At 41.4% G+C, this 22,221-nt stretch overlaps 2 protein-coding genes across 2 annotated transcripts in view; one reads left to right on the top strand and one right to left on the bottom strand.

The window, feature by feature from the left end:
- The window catches only part of KAT6B (lysine acetyltransferase 6B), a 169,966-nt gene that overhangs the window by 134,514 nt on the left and 13,231 nt on the right, over positions 1 to 22,221 (bottom strand).
- LOC133095562 (ATP-dependent 6-phosphofructokinase, muscle type-like) lies at positions 4,496 to 6,884 on the top strand. The gene is given in 2 exon segments (XM_061197237.1): positions 4,496 to 4,747; positions 4,749 to 6,884. Coding segments are annotated over 2 exon segments (2,343 nt in total). The 5' UTR covers positions 4,496 to 4,540.

Raw genomic sequence — 22,221 nt, forward strand, 5'->3', positions numbered from 1 at the left:
TATTTAAGCATCATTAAAAATCTTCTTCTGTAAAGCATTAGACTGCCCACACTGACACACAACTCCTTAACACTACATTATTCTGCTCCCAGAAACCCCTGTGGTTGGCTTAATTTTGCCTTGGAATAAAAGGCCTACTTAAATTGAGAAATAATTCTGTACAATAATTACCAAAGCAATAACTCCTCAAAATAAAATTTTGCTTTAGTACTTGGAGATGCCTAAGAAATAGTACCACGAAAAGCACACACACACACAAAAGCAAAGATTAGCTTTTAATAAAACAAATCTCTGCATAAAAAAAGTAATGTCAGTCACAAAGAAAGAACACTCCTATGTACCTTCCACATTCCATACATAACAGAGCAGACATGCTCCTAAGAAGTCGAAGCCTAATTTTCTACTGCCATAGTGAAAAAACGGGAGATACATTTCCATTTTCAGAGCTCTTCAAATAGTGGGCAAAGCTGACGTGAAGTTGCAACTGTAAATATTTGTTCCCTTCTTGGTTTAAAAATTTCATGGTCATAAAATTCTGTATATAGAACCCCTAATTAAAAAGGAATCTATTTGCCTTATAGGATGCTTGAATTTGTACGTTTATTTGAGATGAATAAAATGGTGCATACTAGAAAGCAGCAGGAATTAGAATTTTGAATTGTATTGGTTTAACGAGTTCCTCATGAGATTTCATTTGTCAAATCTAAGAAGCTCCTTCAGATGATAATTTGTGTGACAATGTAGCAGTACAGTAAAAATTAATATCTCCCCTGACCTTGAAAGTATGGAAGGATGATGATGTGTGATGAAGAAACAACAAATTAAATGTTTGAGAAAAAGGAAGACAATTTTCCATTACTTTGATCTTAGGGTCACTTGATATCACCATTTACTGGTAATCCACTAACAGGGTCCCCTCATTGTTCAAGACTGCTTTAATATGCTACTCAGAGAACCAGCTAAACAAAACTGATTATCACACAGCATACACAGATGAACAGCCACTATTGCTACTATTTACCTCTATACTAATCTGGAATCTAGACCTTAAGCCTGAATTGATTTCTTAAAATAAGCACCACTGCAACAAGCACCTATGAGTTACTGAGTTCTTATTATGTGCCAGGGATTGTTTGAAGCACTCTGTATTAACTAATTTAATTTACCAAACAGTTCTGTGAAATGAGTACTATTCTCCCCAATTTATCAAATAAAAAATTTAAAAATTTAAAAGCACATGTATCTCACACAGAGAAGGAAATTCACTTACTGCTAATAGGTCCAGAGCTCAAAAATGGGGAACCAACACTACATAAATTGATATTGGGCCCTCCCCTCCCTCTCCACAAAACTTCTTCTCTAGGCACCCACCTAACTTTCCTCCTTCTTTCCCTTAATTGCTCTGAGGCTCTGGCCCCAGGGCCTCTGCTCTTCTGATCCACACTCCCAGCCCACCCCCCCCACCCCCCCCATTCAACCCTCCACCCCCGGAAGCTCATCCAGTCTCAGTCCTTTAAATACCAGCTATATACTGATGGCTCTCAAATTCTCCAGTTCAGACTCTTACCTAAGACTTTGATCATCCAACTGACCACACTGGGTCTCCACTTGTATGTCCAATAGGCCTCTGAAACTCATGCCCAGAACTACTGATTTCTTTTTCTCTACAATCACATTTCTACATCAGCCTCCAGCCTTCCCTACCAGTAAATGGCTCCATCATCCACCTAGATTCATCCCTGCATCCCTTCCCTCTACATTCTACATCCAATCCATTATTTGGTCCTGTTAGCTTTTTTTGTTTTTTAATTTTATTGAAGTATAGTTGATTACAATGTTGTGTTAATTTTTGCTGTACACAAAGTGATTCAGTTATACATATATATATATATATATATATAAATATAAATATATGTATATGTATACTTTTTCATAGTCTTTTCCATTATGGTTTATCACATGATATTGAATATAGTTCCCTGTGCTATATAGTGGATAGGTCTTGTTAGTTTCATCTCCAAAAAAATGTCCTAAATCTCACCTCCTCTCCTTCCACTCTCCCTGGATCCCCTCGCCACAGTTCCGTCCCTCCAACTCAGGGCTTTTGCCTGGGCTGCTGCTTCTGCTTGGGACACTCTTCCCTGAAGCAAAGCTGCATCTTCAGTTTCACTCGGGTCTGAACTCAAATGTCACCTTCACAGAGAGGCCTTCCCAGATCAGTCTTCCTAAATCTTTAGAGCACCTATCACTCCAAAACCTGAAGAAATCTTAAGGTTTCACTTGGTAACATGTTTAAAGGTAAGCTCCTTGAGGGTCAGATCTGTTCTGCTCACTGCTGTTGCCTAAAACAGTGCCTGGCACACAGCAGGCACTCAATATTTATTGACTGCAAGACTGGAAAGAGAGGATGACTATGAAGTCAACTGAGAAAACACTGACTTATAACCCATCGATCATTAAGGAAATAAACAACACAGGACAGCCAACAGTAGCCACCCAAGTGAGTTTATCTTTTGCTCTCTTATTCTCATGGGGATTGCAAGACCTGTTTACAATAATCCTGTGCATGGCTTTCCAACTTTCAATGGTAACTCAAAGTAAATAACACATTTTACATCGTGACCTAGAATATACCTATGTGCATATTTAACTAAAACAGAAGCTTCATGAAACATTACTTATCTTTTCCAAGTGGGACATGCTATAATGTTTCTTTTCTCTTCTTTTTTAATGCTGCTAGCAACTACTACGTTGATTTCCCAACCAACTAATGGGACAGAATTCGGTATCAACTACTACATTGATTTCCCAACCAACTAATGGGGCAGAATTCAGTTTGAAGAACACTAAACTCATGCCTATTATTTTGGTCTTCTGGGTAAAGAGAGTAAAATCTCTGCCTACACCTGACAACTTCAAAGGAGTCACTTCACATCCCTGAGCCTCACCTCACCCGTGGGGTGTGTTAAATCGCTGTGTTAACTATTCATGGAGTGGCTGCCTTGAGTAGAACGGATTGGGGGTGAGAGCACCTTGGGAAGGAGAAGATTCTTTTGGAATTCAGTCTGTAACCATACGGGGGCAATTTCTACCTCCTGCTCTTCCCCCGGCCACCACATCCACTCCATCAGCCAGTTCCATTAGTTCTACCTCCAAAACACATTTCAGATCTGTCCTCTTCTCTCCATTCCCACTGTCACACCCCAGACCACGCCTCCATCATCCCAAGAGCCACCTCCCAGGTCTGCCTACCCCTCCTCTGGCGCCCTGTAATTCCTCCCACACACAGCAGCCTCAGAGACCTTTGAAGTTTTACTTTTGGAAAAAAACCTCAAACCTACAGAAAAGTAGCAAGAATATTACAATAAACACCCATAGGCCCTCAGACAATTTGCCATCTTCTATTCCTCCCTTTTTTTTCTGAACCATTTGAGAATAAGTTGCAAAGATCACAACTCTTCCCCCCTCTTAAGAACAAGAACATCTTTTCATAACCACAAGGCGTTATCAAATTCAGGAAATTTAACATTGATATAATACTATTATCTAATAGGCAGGCCATATTCAAATTCTGCCATTTATCCCTACACTGTCCTTTAGAGTAACATCCAGGGTCACACATCTCATTTAGTTGTCCTGTCTCTTGGTGATTTTAAAAACACAAACCAGATCCTGTTGTTCCCCAACTTTAAACTCTGCTGCTCTGGTTCTCTCTGCTACAGCTAAAGGAGCTGCCTTTTTCTTCCTCAAACACAAGGGAGGACCCCTTCCCTCCCTGAGCTCCTCAGCTCTTTCCACAGCTGACCCTTCCTCATCTTTTCATCTCTCCTCAGGGACTTTCCAGAGCACAATGTCTACAGTCACATCCTTGGCTTTTCTCTCTCTCACTTCACTCTTGATTTCTTTCCTGTCACTTAACACAGTCTGTAATTACCTTGCTGTTTTTTGGGGGTTTTTTGGGGGGCTGCATTGGGTCTTCATTGCTGCATGCGGGCTTTCTCTAGTTGCGGCGAGCAAGGGCTACTCTTCGTTGCAGTGCGCGGGCTTCTCACTACGGTGGTTTCTCTTGTTGCGGAGCACAGGCTCTAGGTGCGTGGGCTTCAGTAGTTGTGGCGCATGGACTCAGTAGTTGTGGCTCACGGGCTCTAGAGCGCAGGCTCAGTAGTTGTGGTGCACGGGCTCTAGAGCGCAGGCTCAGTAGTTGTGGTGCACAGGCTTAGTTGCTCCGTGGCATGTGGGATCTTCCCGGACTAGGGCTCGAACCCGTGTCCCCAGCATTGGCAGGCAGATTCTTAACCACTGCACCACCAGGGAAGTCCCTACCTTGTTGGTTTATTTGCTTATCATTACTTCTCCCACTAGAATATAAATTCCATGAAAGGAGGGGTGTCTCTGAGAATAGTGGTTGGCTCAGAGTAGACAATAAATATTTTTGAGTGAATAAATGAAAGAATAAATAAACAAATTGCTTTAAAAAAAAAAAAGTGGGAGGACCATCTGCAAGGAAGACCGGGCGGAGGAGAGCTAAGACTAGTGGATCATGACCCATGAAGAGCACCATGCAGCCAAAACCCTGGGGGTTGGCAAAGCCATGGCCGTGTTAACCTCCGGTGGCGATGCCCAAGGTATGAATGCTGCTGTCAGGGCTGTGGTTCGAGTTGGCATCTATACTGGCGCCCGTGTCTTCTTTGTCCATGAGGGTTATCAAGGCCTGGTAGATGGTGGAGATAACATCAGGGAAGCCACCTTGGGAGAGTGTTTCGATGATGCTTCAGCTGGGAGGCATGGTGATTGGAAGCGCCCGGTGCAAGGACTTTCGGGAACGAGAGGGCCGGCTCCGAGCTGCCCACAACCTGGTGAAGCGCGGGATCACCAACCTGTGCGTCATTGGGGGTGATGGCAGCCTCACCGGGGCCGACACCTTCCGCTCTGAGTGGAGTGACTTGTTGAGCGACCTCTAGAAATCAGGTAAGATCACTGTGGAGGAGGCTGCCAAGTCCAGGTACCTGAACATTGTGGGTCTGGTTGGCTCAACTGACAACGACTTTTGCGGCACTGACATGACCATCGGCACTGACTCTGCCCTGCACCGGATCATAGAGATTGTAGATGCCATCACCACTACCGCTCAGAGCCACCAGAGGACATTTGTGTTAGAAGTGATGGGCCGGCACTGCGGATACCTGGCCCTTGTCACCTCTCTCTCCTGTGGGGCCGACTGGGTTTTTATTCCTGAGTGTCCACCAGATGATGACTGGGAGGAGCACCTCTGTCGCCGGCTCAGCGAGACAAGGAACCGTGGTTCTCGTCTCAACATCATCATTGTGGCTGAGGGTGCAATTGACAAGAATGGGAAACCAATCAGCTCAGAAGACATCAAAAATCTGGTGGTCAAGCATCTGGGATATGATACCCGGGTCACCGTCTTGGGGCATGTGCAGCGGGGTGGGACACCGTCGGCCTTTGACAGAATCCTGGGCAGCAGGATGGGTGTGGAAGCAGTGATGGCACTTTTGGAGGGGACCCCGGACACCCCAGCCTGTGTGGTGAGCCTCTCTGGTAACCAGGCTGTGCGCCTGCCCCTCATGGAGTGTGTCCAGGTGACCAAAGACGTGACCAAGGCCGTGGATGAGAGGAGATTTGATGAAGCCTTGAAGCTGAGAGGCCGGAGCTTCATGAACAACTGGGAGGTATGCAAGCTTCTGGCTCATGTCAGACCCCCAGTATCTAAGAGTGGCTCTTACACAGTGGCCGTGATGAATGTGGGGGCCCCGGCCGCAGGCATGAATGCCGCCGTCCGCTCCACCGTGAGAATCGGTCTCATCCAGGGCAACCGAGTGCTGGTTGTACACGACGGCTTCGAGGGCCTGGCCAAGGGTCAGATCGAGGAGGCTGGCTGGAGCTATGTTGGGGGCTGGACTGGCCAAGGTGGTTCTAAACTTGGAACTAAAAGAACTCTACCCAAGAAGAGCTTCGAACAGATCAGTGCCAACATCACCAAGTTCAACATTCAGGGCCTTGTCCTCATCGGGGGCTTTGAGGCTTACACGGGGGGCCTAGAGCTGATGGAGGGCAGGAAGCACTATGACGAGCTCTGCATCCCGTTTGTGGTCATCCCTGCCACGGTCTCCAACAACGTGCCCGGCTCGGACTTCAGCGTGGGGACCGACACGGCTCTCAACACCATCTGCATGACCTGTGACCGCATCAAGCAGTCAGCGGCAGGCACCAATCGCCGGGTGTTTATCATTGAAACTATGGGTGGCTATTGCGGCTACCTGGCCACCATGGCGGGCCTGGCAGCCAGGGCTGATGCTGCCTATATTTTTGAGGAGCCCTTCACCATTCGAGACCTGCAGGTGAATGTGGAACATCTGGTACAAAAGATGAAAACAACTGTGAAGAGGGGACTGGTGTTAAGGAATGAGAAGTGCAATGAGAACTATACCACTGACTTCATCTTCAACTTGTACTCTGAGGAGGGGAAGGGCATCTTCGACAGCAGGAAGAATGTGCTTGGCCACATGCAGCAGGGTGGGAGCCCAACTCCATTTGACAGGAATTTTGCCACTAAGATGGGTGCAAAGGCTATGAACTGGATGTCTGGGAAAATCAAAGAGAGTTACCGTAATGGGCGGATCTTTGCCAATACCCCAGACTCAGGCTGTGTTCTGGGGATGCGTAAGAGGGCCCTGGTCTTTCAACCCGTGACTGAGCTGAAGGAACAGACAGATTTTGAGCACCGCATCCCCAAGGAACAGTGGTGGCTGAAGCTGAGGCCCATCCTCAAAATCCTAGCCAAGTATGAGATTGACTTGGATACCTCAGAGCACGCCCACTTTGAGCACGTCAGTCGGAAGCGGTCCGGAGAAGCTACCGTCTAAACCCCTTTGCAGTGAGGAACGGATCGTCTGATCATGGTCAGCTCACCCCGACAGATCCAAGTCCATGCATTCTCAAGTGTTTCAGCTCAGCTCATTTTCAATTAGGTTTCCTTTTATTCTGTAACTGCAGCCATGGTCAGCTCTGGCCAGGGAGCTGGGGCAGGGGGCAGTAAGCGTAAGCTCCTTGTAGGTAGAATTCATCCTGACTTCTGCCCCGGCTTCATGTGTCACACGAGGCTGGGCTCCTCTAGTGCTACTGCTCGATTTCAGTTACTCGGTTAGAATTTTCCTAAAAATAAGCTTGCTTTATTTCTTTGTGATAACAAAGTCTTGGTTCCTCTACTACATTTATGACAGTGACAAACCATAACTACACTAATAAATGCCAACTGGTCACTGTGAAAAAAAAAAAAAAGTGGGGGTCTTCCCTGGCAGTCCAGTGGTTAGGGCTCCGTGCTTCCAATGCAGGGGCCGCGGGTTCAATCCCTGGTTGGGGAACAAGGATCCCACGTGCTGTGCAGTGCAGCCAAAAAATGAAACATTAAAAAAAAAATTTTTTTTTTTACATAATAATAAAATTTTTTTTAAAAGTGGCCTTGTCAAGACTTTGCTGTGTAAGGCTGCACACCGAAAGGGACACGTCAGTGAGACCCCTTCCCTTCCAAGGGACAACACAGCACGTGGGCACAGCCAGGGTGCTGTCAACGTGAACGCTCATCCTCAGGTAAGCACTGTGAAGGTTACCAAGACCAAAGACGACAAGAGGGTTTAGCAGGCCAGAACGAGGTGGTTTCAAGTGTTAGAAAGACTCACGTCCTCAGCTTGAAAGAGGAAGCCCACAGCGTTCCAGAGAAAGGACTGGCTCTGAAGTCAGAAGACAGGGTTGGCCGCCCATCTGTGTGGCCCTAACTCTCTCTGGGCCTTCATTTCCTCATACGTCTAGTAAGGATAACGCTTAACTTAGTCCATCTGAGAGGAGAGGATGCCGCAAGAAAGATACTGGGTGGCAGGTCCTTTAAAACTACAAGGAAAACAGGCTTCTGAATAGAGGGGAGGAGGCAGTGAATTATGGCACACAGCTGAGCAACAGTAAATGATCACTTCCTATCAACAGCCTAAGTGAGATGCCCGGCTTCATGTCTGGCACAGACCAGGCTCTCAACACTTCCTGTCTCACTCTTGTTCAGCCCTATTTGGACCCAGAGCAGAGAGCAGCTCAAAATATACAAGTAGATGCCAACAGAAAGCAGAGACAAAAGCTGCCTCTGGGCACAGGGGCTCCCATCCTAGGAGCGGTGGGAGCAGAGGCTGCACGACCACTTGGGAGGATTCTGCGGAAGCGATTCAAGCACAGGCTCAGCTCCACGACTCACAAGGTCTCTTTCAACCTTGAGACTCTATGATTTCTTAATTGAATTAAGTATGTCCCTGTGGTAGGCAGCATGGAGGATATCAATTTAAGCTCTAGTCTCAATCTCCAAGGAACTGACAGCCAGCCTAGAATGTCAGGGCCCACAGAACTGAAGAGTTACAGACAGTGCCAAGGAGCAGGACGGACAGTAAAGCTCACGGTGCTACAGCGGCTCCGAGGAGGCCAGGAGACTGTCCAAGAAGAGGGGAAAGGTCTGCTAGGATGCGAAGGCCTGTATGTAACGTAAGGCTATTTGAGGAGTGTATCCTCTGCTAATGAACATTGGTGGTAGTTTTCTTCTTGTGCTGCTGGCTCTGGCCTCGGCTTGACACACGTGGCCGTGTATTGACATGTCCAGGACAGGAGGCACGTCTAAGTGTTGGTTTAACATCCAGCACAGGTTCCAGAGCATGTGGTTATTTGGCAAACAGTCTGCTACGTGGAGTGAGATGGCATGGGATGGTGGGAAGGAGAGAGGAAGGACTGAAGAATCCTCTACGGGAGCTGGAGGAGCGGGGCGAGCCTGCAGGAGAAACAACAGGGCTCCGGCAGCAGAGCGTGCCCAGAACACAGCCCGCAGAACCAAAGAGGGCGGTGGCTGGGACACGGACTCCAGTTTCCACTTGTTCTCCGAAGACTCAAAGGGCAATCTTCTACCCTAAATTCAAAACTGGTTTTTAAAATGTCAGAGATTGAAAACGAACTCTGTTTTTATTTGACTCTTTTGACTTTTTTCCAGGTGCAGATGTCTACAGATGGCCTTGTCAAGATTTTTATATCACCGGGCAGTTGGCTTGCTTACAGATCTGAAGTACCTAATTTATTTTTGACCTTCCTAATAATCACTATAGATCTCACAGGGTTATGTATAAAACACAGAGTCTCTTCTTTTATTTATTTGCTTTATTGAAGTATAGTTGATTTATGATGTTGTATTAATTTCTACTGTATAGCAAAGTGATTCAGTTATACATACATATTCTTTCCCATTATGGTTTATCACGGGATATTGAATATAGTTCCCTGTGCTGTACAGTATCAAAGTCTCTTCTTTTAACCAAATTCTAGCCTCAGACATTGATAGACCGTGTCTTTTGTACTATAAACACCTGTATTGTTTAATTTGTTTCATTAGCTCACAAGTGTTTCACAGAAGAGAAATGGCAATAAAAATCATCTCCTTCAATAGACAATGTATGTTTAAAGAAGGAAAGTGAGAATGAAAAGATCAAATGAATCTATTTGAAATTAGCCGATATGTGATTGTGAGATTCACTGGTCATCAATAAATAAAGAGATTCTTGTTGCCTCTCATCCTAGATCAAGATATGGAGTAGCCCAAGTGAGAAGCTACTCAACTCTAAAATGCAAACCACAGGCTGCAATTCCAATAATCTGCCCTTAGGACTTTCGATTTAGGTTTCATTTCTTAAATCTCTGTACATTACCTCAGACACAGGATCAGAAAACATATGACACATGTCTCCTGATCATCCTAAACACACTCTCCCAAAACCCTCCAAGTTTGGTCAAAATCTGTCCAGCTGTTTCTGGACAGATTGTATGTTTCTGCAGTAGAGTAAGAGACAAATGGAAACTTAACTTTAGCTAATAAATAACATAATTCCTTGCACTCACTCAACAGAGGTGATCAAAGAGACCAGGCCTCCATCTTTATGGAGCTCTTCAATCTAGAGGGGACAACTGAAGTTAAATAATAACCAGACAAATAAATATATAATTATAAACTGTAATAAGTGCTAGTAAGAGAAAGTATAGGGTACTTTGTTGGAATTACTAAACGACTTCATTTCGACTGGGAGGTTCAAAGAGATTAGGAAAAGACTTTTTTTTTTTTTTTTAGGAAAAGACTTTTTAAAGAATGATATTTACAATCAAAAATATTTATGAATTAATAGTATGTTGCTTAAAAAAGCAGAATATATAGCTGTGGATATGCTTTGATTATAGTTATATAAAAGGACATGCACAGAGACTAATCTGGAAAAGAAAATACAAAACAAAATGGTTGTGTTAGGGTGGCAAGATTATGGACAAGGTTCACACTTCAAAATTTTTCTTTAACGTTGTTATATTATTTTTACGATAATTAAGACAAGCATAGGCATAGAATCTGAAGCCTTAAAGGAGAACTTTTTGTTTACTCTTAAGCTTGATGGAAAATCTGGGGCTTAGATCTTCATTAAAATAGCAGCACGGAAGAACAGAGCAGGAGCCTTGGAGGCTGAGAGCCCTGTACTGCAGTATGGCCCACACACTAATGAGCTGTGTGGCACTGGACGAGTTACTTACCCTCCCTGGGAGACTGTCTTATCATCTCTGAGCGAGAGCTAATGAGATCCACCTCATAAAGCTGTTGACAGGATAAAATGAAAGAGCATATGTAAAGAACCAAGCCCAAAGCCCAGCACAGAATATGTGCTTAATAAATGTTGATAGACATTATGATCATTACTAGCATATAAATCCAAATGAAGAAGTGGGCTTTGAATCAAAAGTCTCCCAGGCCCAACAGATGACCAAACTAGAGAAATCAGATGGCTCTTCATCAATCACTGTTAAATGACTTCTCTTTGATAATAAGGAAATCAACTGGTGGCCACAGTCATTTTCTCTGAGACCCCCTACACTGTACTCTGAGTAAAGCCAAAAAGATGAGTCCAAGAAAAGTTTTCCTAAAGGAGAAATGAGCCACACAATTTTGGCAATTTACTAAAAACAATTTAGAACCCCTTTATTAAAAATGAAGCCTCCTGAAACAGTTTCCAGAAACTGAGATAGAATCCATATAAAAATACGGCAGATTCAAAACAAAATAGCCCTACAAAAATTATACAGCTGGAATTTGCTAAGAGATGATATCGCTAAGGCATGCTTTTAGTTTCCAGGATATCTGTGAAAATAAACTAAAAAGACAACAACTCCATTAGTCTATCATGCCTCTTCAAACACAGACTCTGCAATAAAACTAGTATGCTTCTAACATCAAATATTATGATAGTATATTTTCTTCAACTTAGAACATTAGGTTAAAAAATGCATTCATCCAAACACTCAATAAACCACTGCTTTAAATCATTTAGTTAACTGAGCAAGAAGTAAAAACGTTTTTGTTCATTTGCTTCCGTCAGAACAGAAACCAGTATCAAAGGAGGAAGAAGGCTTTCACTCTTGCTTTGTTGAATACCTGGATTAGACTGACCACCCTTTAAGATAGTCTTTGTGTGCTTCCAAACCCAAACCAAGCCACACAGAGCAGCTGCTCACTGACCAACTGGTCTGCAGAATTCAATGAATGACAAAAGGTTACCTTAATTCAATAAGATAATCGGCACACATTTACCCACCACCCAGAGTCTAACCATCTGCAAAGCGGCAGAGCCAAATGCCTATAAAACAACTGGCAGTGTGCAGACACTTCCTCGTGTTCCTCATGTCTATGACGTTTCTCTCTTAGCAACAGCTACAAAGAAGCTGAACTTTCAGAAAAATTTCAGGATACCATGATCCAACAATTTGTTGGTAAGTTATTTTGAGTGCCACTGAGATTTCCAGGCCAGATGGGTAATATGTCTTATTCAACTGAGTCTTGTACTGGGATAACATAATGTGAGACAGACACGATCTGGATCCTTTCATTGTTCAAGACGCAAAGCGACCTACTGGCTTCCAAATAACAGCAGGAACAATGTAGCATGGAAGAAAAGAAAGAGAGAAAGAAAAACAAAACAAAACAAAACAAAAAACCAGCAAAACCCCAAGTAAAGGAGCAACTTCAGAGCAAGAAACTAGTAATGACTTAGACTGCAAAATTTGACATCTGCCTTAGGCCAGGATGTCATTCAGCTAAACATGCATCTGTAGCAATCAAAACTACCAAATAATGATGATGATGATAACTCAACGCAGAAGGTTTAAAGACAAAGATATAATGGGCACTATATAAACAATTCGGTATACAAGTTTATTTTCTTTCTGACACACCACACTAAAATCAATGGATGTAGTATTTCCCAAAGTGTGGGATTCAAGATGCTTTCAGGTGAGATGCAAGATAATTTGAAGTGATCTAAATCACACAGAGTGAGAAAGCTGTTGTTCCCTTTTCAATTTTCTCTCATACCTTCTCATTAAGGAGAAAGTCTCAGTTGGTGCTAATATGTCTTTAACGCCTCTCTAATGTTTGCTAATCTTCCTTTGAGAGACCAAGGCCTGAGCTGAGAGCCTCGGCACATAACAGTATCCAAACACATTTTAATTTTAAAAATTTTAATAATAATTTTACAACTATATACCTTCTGTTAATGAAGAGGAATATGTATTTTCCACTTATGGTAATGATAAAGTTTCCTTTTTCAGTAGATTTATCAAATTAAAGAAAGTGAGGCAATTTAATTTTTTTTTAAATTTTTATTTATTTATTTATTTTTGGCTGCATTGGGTCTTCATTGCTGCATGTGGGCTCTCTCTAGTTGCGGTGAGCAGGCTTCTCATTGCGGTGGCTTCTCTTGTTGCGGAGCACGGGCTCTAGGTGCATGGGCTTCAGTAGTTGCGGCATGCAGGCTCAGTAGTTGTGGCACGCAGGCTTAGTTGCTCCACGGCATGTGGGATCTTCCTGAACCAGGGCTCGAACCCGTGTCCCCTGCACTGGCAGGCGGATTCTTAACCACTGCGCCACCAGCAATTTAATTTTTAATGAGCATTCTGATTATATTTATTTTTCCAAATTTACATTTTTAAAAAATTTCAAGCCTCCAGAAAAGTTTAAGAGGTATGATGAATGTTTGTATGCCCTTCACCTAGACTCACCAGTTGTTAAGATTTTTGCCTCACAGCTCTATCTACACCTGTATCTATCTGAACTCACACATATATATTTATACACACATACTTCTGTTATGGTTGTTGATGAACCACTTGAAAGTAAGCTGCACCAGCATGACACTTCACCACAAAATACTTCAGAAGGCATTTCCTAACTCATAAGGAGATAATCTTAGATGACCAAAATGCCATTATCACATAAAGAACATTAACATTAATGGCTTAATTTGCCCTAAGATCTGGTCCAAATTCAAATGTACCTAATTATCCCCCAGTTCTAGTACAGAATTCATGCATGGCACTTGGTTGTTATGCCTCTTTAGTGGAGCAATATGACAGAAAATATTAAGAACATAACTAATAAACAGTATATGAAAGTGGCAAAAACTGTGATGAAGGCACACTTGGATCCAAAAAACACTGAACTAACCAAAAACTTGAGAGGAGTAGGGGAGAAGTAATCTAAATAATTAATAAAGAAAAAGTTAACCTCTGCTATTAAACTAAACTTACATTTATAGCACACAAAGCTATAAGGAAAATATTTAAGACCTTCTCTTTTTTGATTAGACCTTGAAAGAGGACAGAGTAAGTCAAAAGATCACTGTCAGAACATAGAGGTATATGCCAAAATGTGCTTCATTAAAAATTCCAAAGCTAAAAATAAAATAATTAATCTTCAAAAATTTTTCAGAGCTGATACATGTTCAAAATAACTAGCTCATCTCTTTTATTGAATAGGCACAGTGTCAGGTGCTCAAATGCATTATCTCATTAAATCCTAATTGACACACCTCTGAAAAATATTTTATTATTCCTATTTTACAGATGAGATGACTGAGACTCAGGGAGTTTGTACGGGGCTTGTTTTCTTTCTATTATTAGAACTTTTTCAAGAATACATGCTAATACATTTCTTATATATTCAAAAACATGTTTTTTCAAAAGAACAAAAATTACCAAAAGTATGAATTTATTTTTTGTTGAAATATGTATACAAATGTTTATGTACAAGTGCTTTAAAAGGGCTTGGAAGAATACACACAAATCCACTAGCTGTGGTTGTCTTTGGAAAGCTATTTTAGGGGAAGATCATGAAGGGCCAATGAGGAACAACTTTTACTTTTTACTTTATACGTTTAAATTTTTGACATTAGGTATATATTACTTTTATAACTTCTTAAAAGTCAAAAAATGCAAATTTTAAATTTAAAATGCCCATATTCTTTCAATCATACTATACTGTCACCAGTATGTTTCAAGTACTCTCATCCATTAGACATATTTGGTTTCAATTTAATGATAAAAATATTTAGTTTAAATTGTTTTGGTAAAAAATTATTATATTATAGTTTGCTACAACAAAGATTTGGATATATTGTGCATTACAATTTATCATACCGTAGCTTCTAAAACCAACATTGTGTTGTATCTCTCTTCCTCCTTCCCCTCTCCCTTAAGTGCACTCGTGCACACTCTCTCTCTTTCTCCCGCTCTCTCTCTCTCACCTACACACACACACACACACACACACACAATCTAGCCCCCTAATATGAGCATAACAAAAGGATGGGCAACAGAAAATAAGCTTACTAATAAGAACAATTCTTTACTGAATAGACATGTTTCTAAAATGTTGTGGATGAATTTACTAAGACTGAAATTTTTAAATATGCCAGGAAAATTTACTATTCAAAGGAATGTCACTCATTAAACAAATAATACACCATGAACACCTGGGATCCATACTCAGAAAGCAAGGATGGTTAATAGTAGGAAATCAGTTATTATAATTAATCATATAATTAATCATATTAAAGATCAAAGGAAAAAAATCATTATCTCCATAAATGCTGAAAAAACATTTAATAAAATTAAAAATCTATACCTGATGAAATTTCTTTAACAACATGTCAAATTCATAAGCCAGCAACATGTTTAATTGGGAGATACTGAAGTATTCCCCCAAAACATATCCACTATCACCAGTACTGTTTAACGTCATTAAGGAAGTACTAGAGCCAATAAAAAGAGACAATGGAAAAATTTAAGATATGTAATAAGATATACCAATAAAAAGAGACAATAGAAAAATTTAAGATATGTAAATTAGAAAGGAGGAAATAGAATTAAAATTATTTGCCAACACAGCATTGCTTGCCTGAAAAACCCAAGATAATAAGCTAAAAATTATTATAAATAAGAAAAGAACTCAGTAAGGTGGCTAGGTACAAAACTAATATATAAAAATCAATAACTATCCTGTATTTTGAAAAGAACCAATCAGAAAGTGTAACAGAAGATTCCATTTACAAAGCAGCCCAAAAAGATCATATCTAGGAATTAATTTAACAGAAAGTTAAAATCCTTCAGTATATGCTACTCTATACTCTATACTCATACTCTATATTCTACACACTTACATTCACATACAAAAGACTTTGAATGGATGATAATGGTCATATTACAAAAATATTTATAAACAAAATGATGTATGTCTGGGATTTGCTTCAAAATAATTCAGTAGTGGCAGGGGGTGGGGCAATGTGTAGGGATATAAATAAACAGGAGAGGTCATGAGGCAATTATTGTCATAGCTGGTAATGGGTGAGCATTGTTCTTGATTTTTCATATGCTTAAAATTTTACACAGGGCTTCCCTGGTGGCGCAGTGGTTGAGAATCTGCCTGTCAATGCAGGGCACATGGGTTCGAGCCCTGGTCTGGGAAGATCCCACATGCCGCGGAGCAACTAGGCCCGTGAGCCACAACTACTGAGCCTACGCTCCGCAACAAGAGAGGCCGTGATAGTGAGAGGCCCACGCACCGCGATGAAGAGGGGCCCCCGCTTGCCACAACTAGAGAAAGCCCTCGCACAGAAACGAAGACCCAACACAGCCATAAATAAATAAATAAATAAAATAAAAATTAAAAAAAAATAAATAAAAATAAAAAATAAAAATAAATAATGAGAAAAAAAGAAAAAAATCCTTTAAAAAAATTTTTACACAATAAAAAATTTTAAGTAATAGAGTAATAGAAAATGGAAGGATTAAAAAAAACGGAAAGATACATCTGTTCTTTGGTATGACTCAGTATTAGAATGCCCTAAAAACTCTAATAAAATTACAACAAGATCTTTTGAATAATTAAATAGCTGATTCTAAAGTCTGTGTGGGAAAACAAGCAAGCACAATTAGCCATGAAGAGTCTGAAAAGGAATATAATGGAGCATTAGCCTACCAAGAAAAAGAGAGAAAGAAAGAAAAAAAGAGAAAGAGAGGGAGAATAACAAGTGTTGATGAGAATGTGGAGAAATTGGAACACTCATACACTGCTGGTAGGAATGTAAAATGGTGCAGCCACTGTTGGAAGCAACTAGGGAGTTCCTCAAAAAATTAAACATAGAGTTATCTATGACCCAACAATTCCACGCCTAGGTATATACACAAAAGAACTGAAAACACAGGTACAAACAAATACTTTTACACAAGTGTTCATGGCAGCATTGTTTATGCTGTATACAAGAGATATACTTCAAAGACATAAATTAGTTGAAATAAAAGAATGGAAAAGATACACCATGCAAATAATAACCAAAGAAGGGTGAAGTGGCTATATTACTATCAGAAAAAAGATTTTAACATAAAAATTGTTACTGAAAGAAAAAAAGGACATTGTATAATGACGAAAAGGTCAATGTATCAAGAAAACATAGCAATTATAAATACATATGCACCTAACAACAGAGCCTCAAAAGACATTAAGAAAAAGTGACAATAATGAAAGAAGCAGCAGACAATTCAACAATAACAGTTGAAGTCCTCAATATTACACTTTTAATAATAGAATAACCAAGCAGAAGATGAGCAAGGAAATAGAAGTATTGAACAGCACTACAAACCAACTAGACCTAACAGACATCTACAGATGTCTTCACCCAACAATAACAGAATACACATTCTTCTCAATTGCACTCAGAACATTTTTCAGGACAGACCATATGCTAGGCATAAAGCAAGCCTCAATAAATATAAAAGGACTGAAATCATATAAACTGCATTCTCTGACCACAATGGAATGAAATTAGAAATCAGTAACAGAGGTAAATTTAGGAAATTCACAGCCCAGTATAAACCTTTGGGCAATACTGAATGAAAGTGAGATAGCTGTAAAGATCAGATGGCAGGGTAGGGAACAGAGTCTGTGGGCAACAGCTCAAGGCATGCCCAACAGGAAACCCACTCACTTCCAACTGTGTCAGGTTTAATACAGCAAGGATCTCTGACAAATGCATTTTTAGGTCATTAAAACCAATAGCTGGACCTCCCTGGTGGCGCAGTGGTTAAGAATCCGCCTGCCAATTCAGGGGACACAGGTTCAATCTCTGGTCCGGGAAGATCCCACATGCCACGGAGCAACTAAGCCCGTGGGCTGCAACTACTGAGCCTATGTTCTAGAGCCCACAAGCCACAACTACTGAAGCCCCCGCGCCCTAGAGCCTGCGCGTCACAACTACTGAAGCCCGCATGCTCTAGGGCCCGCATGCCGCAACTACTGAGCCCACGTGCTGCAAATACTGAAGCCGGCACACCTAGAGCCCGTGCTCTGCAACAAAGAGAAGCCACCGCAATGAGAAGCCCGTGCACCACAATGAAAAGTAGCCCCTGCTTGCTGCAACTAGAGAAAGCCCGTGTGCAACAACGAAGACCCAACACAGCCAAAAAAGAAAAAAAAACACCAACAGCTAATCAGCTAATATAAACTCTTCCCTGAACCCTCAGTTTCACAAAATGGTCATAAGGAATTAGTGAAACACAGGCTGACATAATAGGGCTAGCTAAGACTCTCTAGAGATCCACAGAATTTAGGGAGCAAATGATTTCAAGTGACATGTATTCCAGAAATCTTTGAAAATGGGAATACTGTACCATGAGGCCACTGCCTTTTGCCTCCTCCCTCCTCCCCTACATTCCAAAGCAAAACTGGAGACAGCTCCACAGGCTAAATGAGGTTAAGTGAAATAAAAGTTGCAAAGTTAATTTAATTAAAATTTTCAAAGGTAAAAGCAAAGCTGAGTATTAAGAGAGATCTAGCTTTCTGATAAATATAAAGTTATGATGTGATTTTTTTTTAAGGCATCATAAATTAGTGGGGAAAGTAAGAATTTTATTATATGATCCTGGAACAATCAGTCAGCTATTAAAAACACAACAACAAGAGGTTCTTACACCATTAACCAAAATTAAAACTGCAGAAGACTTTAAGGATTTAAGTATAACACCACTAAAGACAAACAAAAATTAGAAGGAAATATCAGTAAATGCTTCTCTGAGCTCAGGATGGTAGGATGGAGAAGAATTTTCTAAACAAAAAAAAACAAGAAAAAAATCACAAAAATTGTTAACAGTATACTTCATGGCACAACTAAGTAATATTTGCATACTGGTAAAAATATAAACACTGAATACAAATACTTAAACAAAAATGAAGACAATTACATTGAGATGAGAAGGGCAATGGGAAAGGGAAGGGTATATGTGTATAAGAGACCTTTATCCTTATTTTCCCTGGCAAGAAGTCAATAGAAAAATGTCTAAAATTGAAATTCAAGAAATAGCATTATAAGAATGCTGTTTAAAAACACGGAACTCTAACTTCCAGAAGAAATGACTAAATATGGTTGAAGGGTTGAAGATGGTTGCCTCCGGGGCATAGGAATGAAGGATGGGGAGCTAACTGCAACACTACAGCTATTGAGCAATGACCATTAAACAAAAAACAAGTCATTCATAATCAAAGAAATACAAAGCAAAGAGGGAGCCACTCTTCCCTCTACCACATTAGCAAGATAAAAAGTACAGGTGAGGAAGCAAGTAGATGCCCGAGGCCTCTCATACTCTGCCCGAGTATAAACTGGTACTACCTTTTGGAACACTTTTTACAATACGTTCCAAAAGTCTTAGAAAAAGAATTCATGTTTATGCCCCAGTGTACCTCCTCTAATAATCTATCCTATAAGAAATAATTACCCATGCATACACAAATTTTTAGTAGCAGTATTATCCGTAATAGCAAAAAAGTCAGGAACACCCTAAATGTTGAGCAACAAAGACATGAGAAATACTACCAGCCATTTAAAATCATACTTCAAGGGGCTTCCCTGGTGGCACAGTGGTTAAGAATCCACCTGCCAATGCAGGGGACACGGGTTCAAGCCCTGGTCTGGGAAGATCTCACATGCCACAGAGCAACTAAGCCTGTGTGCCACAACTACTAAGCCTGTGCTCTAGAGCCCGTGAGCCATAACTACTGAGCCTGCGCTCTAGAGCCTGTGAGCCACAACTACTGAGCCCGCATGCCACAACTACTGAAGCCCGCGCTCCGCAACAAGAGAAGCCACTGCAATGAGAAGCCCGCGCACCGCAACAAAGAGTAGCCCGTGCACCGCAACGAAGAGTAGCCCCTGCTCGCTGCAACTAGAGAAAGCCCGCGTGCAGCAATGAAGACCCAATGCAGCCAAAAATAAAAAATAAAGTAAAATAAAAGCACACGTCAAAGAATCAATAAGAATACGGGGAAAGGTTTACAACATGTTTTAAATGTAGAAAGCAAGATACAAAATTATACAGCTAACATCTTTTTATTTAAATAGAACAAATGTACATGTAGGAGAAAAAAAGACTGGAAGAAAATACAAACTTTTAACAGTAGTTATCTTTAGAGTGAAATCTGCAGTCATAGTATAGCACCTCCGAACTTTTCTGTATTCTTCGAAGTCTGTACAATAAGCAGGTGTTACTCTGAAAACATACTCTTTTCCTCATTATTTAAATAACAAGAAGTGGGGGAAAACAACAAAGGAACATTAGTTTTAGCCATTAGTGGCCTATGTGACTACAGCCAGTCTCCAATAGGAGAGGCAGCCTTCAGCAGAAGGGGACAAGGGTATCCATTTGCACTTTTCCTTCAAGTGCAGGAAGGCCAGGGAGGAAATGCCAGGGCAACTACCCCTCCCACAGCGCTGGACTCTGCTCAGCTGCCCTTTCTAGCCCGGCCCAGGAAAGGCTTGCTGCCTCGCTATCTCAAGGCCCCACGGTTGTAGCCAACTAGCCCTATGCAGTCTGTGCTTTTATTATCTCCATTTGTCAGCTGAGGAAACCAAGACAAAGACCTTACTTGCCCAGCGGAAAAGTCAGGATTTGAACCTAAGCATTCTGCCCCCCAGCGTCTCTTCCTCCTAAGACTCCTTTCGAATGATCTCTAAGGTCTCTTTTAGCAACAACAAGGGCCCTGTCCAGTTAACGTATCTAGACTGTTTCCTCAACCACAAAAGTCCCTGTTTGCTCATCTATAAAAGAAGAAAGTTAGCCTCGGGCAGCAATTCCCAAACTTTTGCTGCACACTGGCATCTCCCAGAGATGTGAAAAAGTTCTAATGCCTGCCTCCCACCTTGACATTCTGTATTAACAGGCGTCGTATGGTCTGGGCATCAGAATTTTTAAAAGCTCTTCAGATGATTCAAATGTGCAGCAAAGTCTGGGAACCACTGGCCTAAGTCAAATGACCTGCTGAAGGAGGGGAGAGGAGAGAGCCTCCAGAAAAATACTCATAAATATATAAGCCCAACATTCTGTATAGAATTTCAGGGTTTACAACCACTGAAAGGAGTCCTTGGATGTCAGCTTAAAACCCTTGAACTTGGTGACCTTGAAGATCACCTGCCTCTCTAAAATGCTATCCTACAGTTGAAGAATTATGATACAACAGTTTTACTACATTAATTCATAATAGAGACAAGAAATGAATGTGATGATTTTTGGTTTTCTGTTCTGAAGCACAAAGCCTAAGTCAATTAGTCAATGGTTTCCTTTGGGATGAGTATTTGGGAGAAAAGAGGAAAGGAATTAGCAGTATAACCTGACATCAGCACTATCACATCAGCACTGTGTTTAACCAAATGTAAAGATTTCTAGATAAGTGAATGGCTACTGTGAGGAGTGAGGAGAAAGGGAGAGGAGAGGGTCCATTATCAAATCATCTTGGGAAACTGTGGGCTAAGCAAGCTAAATTCCAGAACTTCTCAGGGACATTAGAACTCAGAATGTTACTAGCATCCTTAACATCTTAAAGAGTACCATTTCCTTCTACCTCAGAACGTGGTTTGGGAAAAGCCACCTTAAATAAGGTCACACTATAAATTTTAATAGTCTTTTCAGCAACTCCTATTACAAACATTAAAAAGGCACTTAGAGGTCCAGCATTATAAGAACCTAATGTGTAACTCTTTTCAATACCTTTTCTTTAAAAGAAGTTTTTCTTCATGAGGGAAAATATGAGGTAGTGTAGCATAATGGTTACGCATACAGACTATGGAGCCAAGATGCCTGGGCCTGAATCCTGCCTCCACTCCCCATACAACAGCCATGTGACTTTGGGCAAGTCCTTCAACCTCATGTGCCTCAGTCCCCTCCCGTGTAAGAATGAAAAGAAGTACTACCTCACAGGCAAGTTGCTATACTTAAAGCACTTTAAGTACTGTCTGACTCACAGTAAGCAATATATAAAATGTTGGCTGTTGTTACTCATTCCTAAAGAAAATAAATTTTCAATCACTGTGAAAATGAATGTCTTGGCATGTTTCAACTGGTAATTCTAACTACAATTTAAATATAGCTTATAGTTTGTAACTTTTATAGTGCCTAGTACAGAGCTCTTTATATGTTATAAGAATTCAATAGGGGCTTCCCTGGTGGTACAGTGGTTAAGAATCCGCCTGCCAATGCAGGGGACATGGGTTTGAGCCCTGGTCCGGGAAGATCCCACATGCCGCGGAGCAACTAAGCCCGTGCGCCACAACTATTGAGCCTGCGCTCTAGAGCCCGCGAGCCACAACTACTGAGCCCGCGTGCCACAACTACTGAAGTCCGTGGGCCTAGAGCCCGTGCTCCGCAACAAGAGAAGCCACCGCAATGAGAAGCCTGCACACCTCAACGAAGAGTAATGCCTGCTCACCGCAACTAGAGAAAGCCCGCACGCAGCAACGAAGACCCAACGCAGCCAAAAATAAAAATAAATGAATA

Source organism: Eubalaena glacialis, chromosome 1 (assembly GCF_028564815.1).
Source record: "Eubalaena glacialis isolate mEubGla1 chromosome 1, mEubGla1.1.hap2.+ XY, whole genome shotgun sequence".
Taxonomy (NCBI): domain Eukaryota; kingdom Metazoa; phylum Chordata; class Mammalia; order Artiodactyla; family Balaenidae; genus Eubalaena; species Eubalaena glacialis.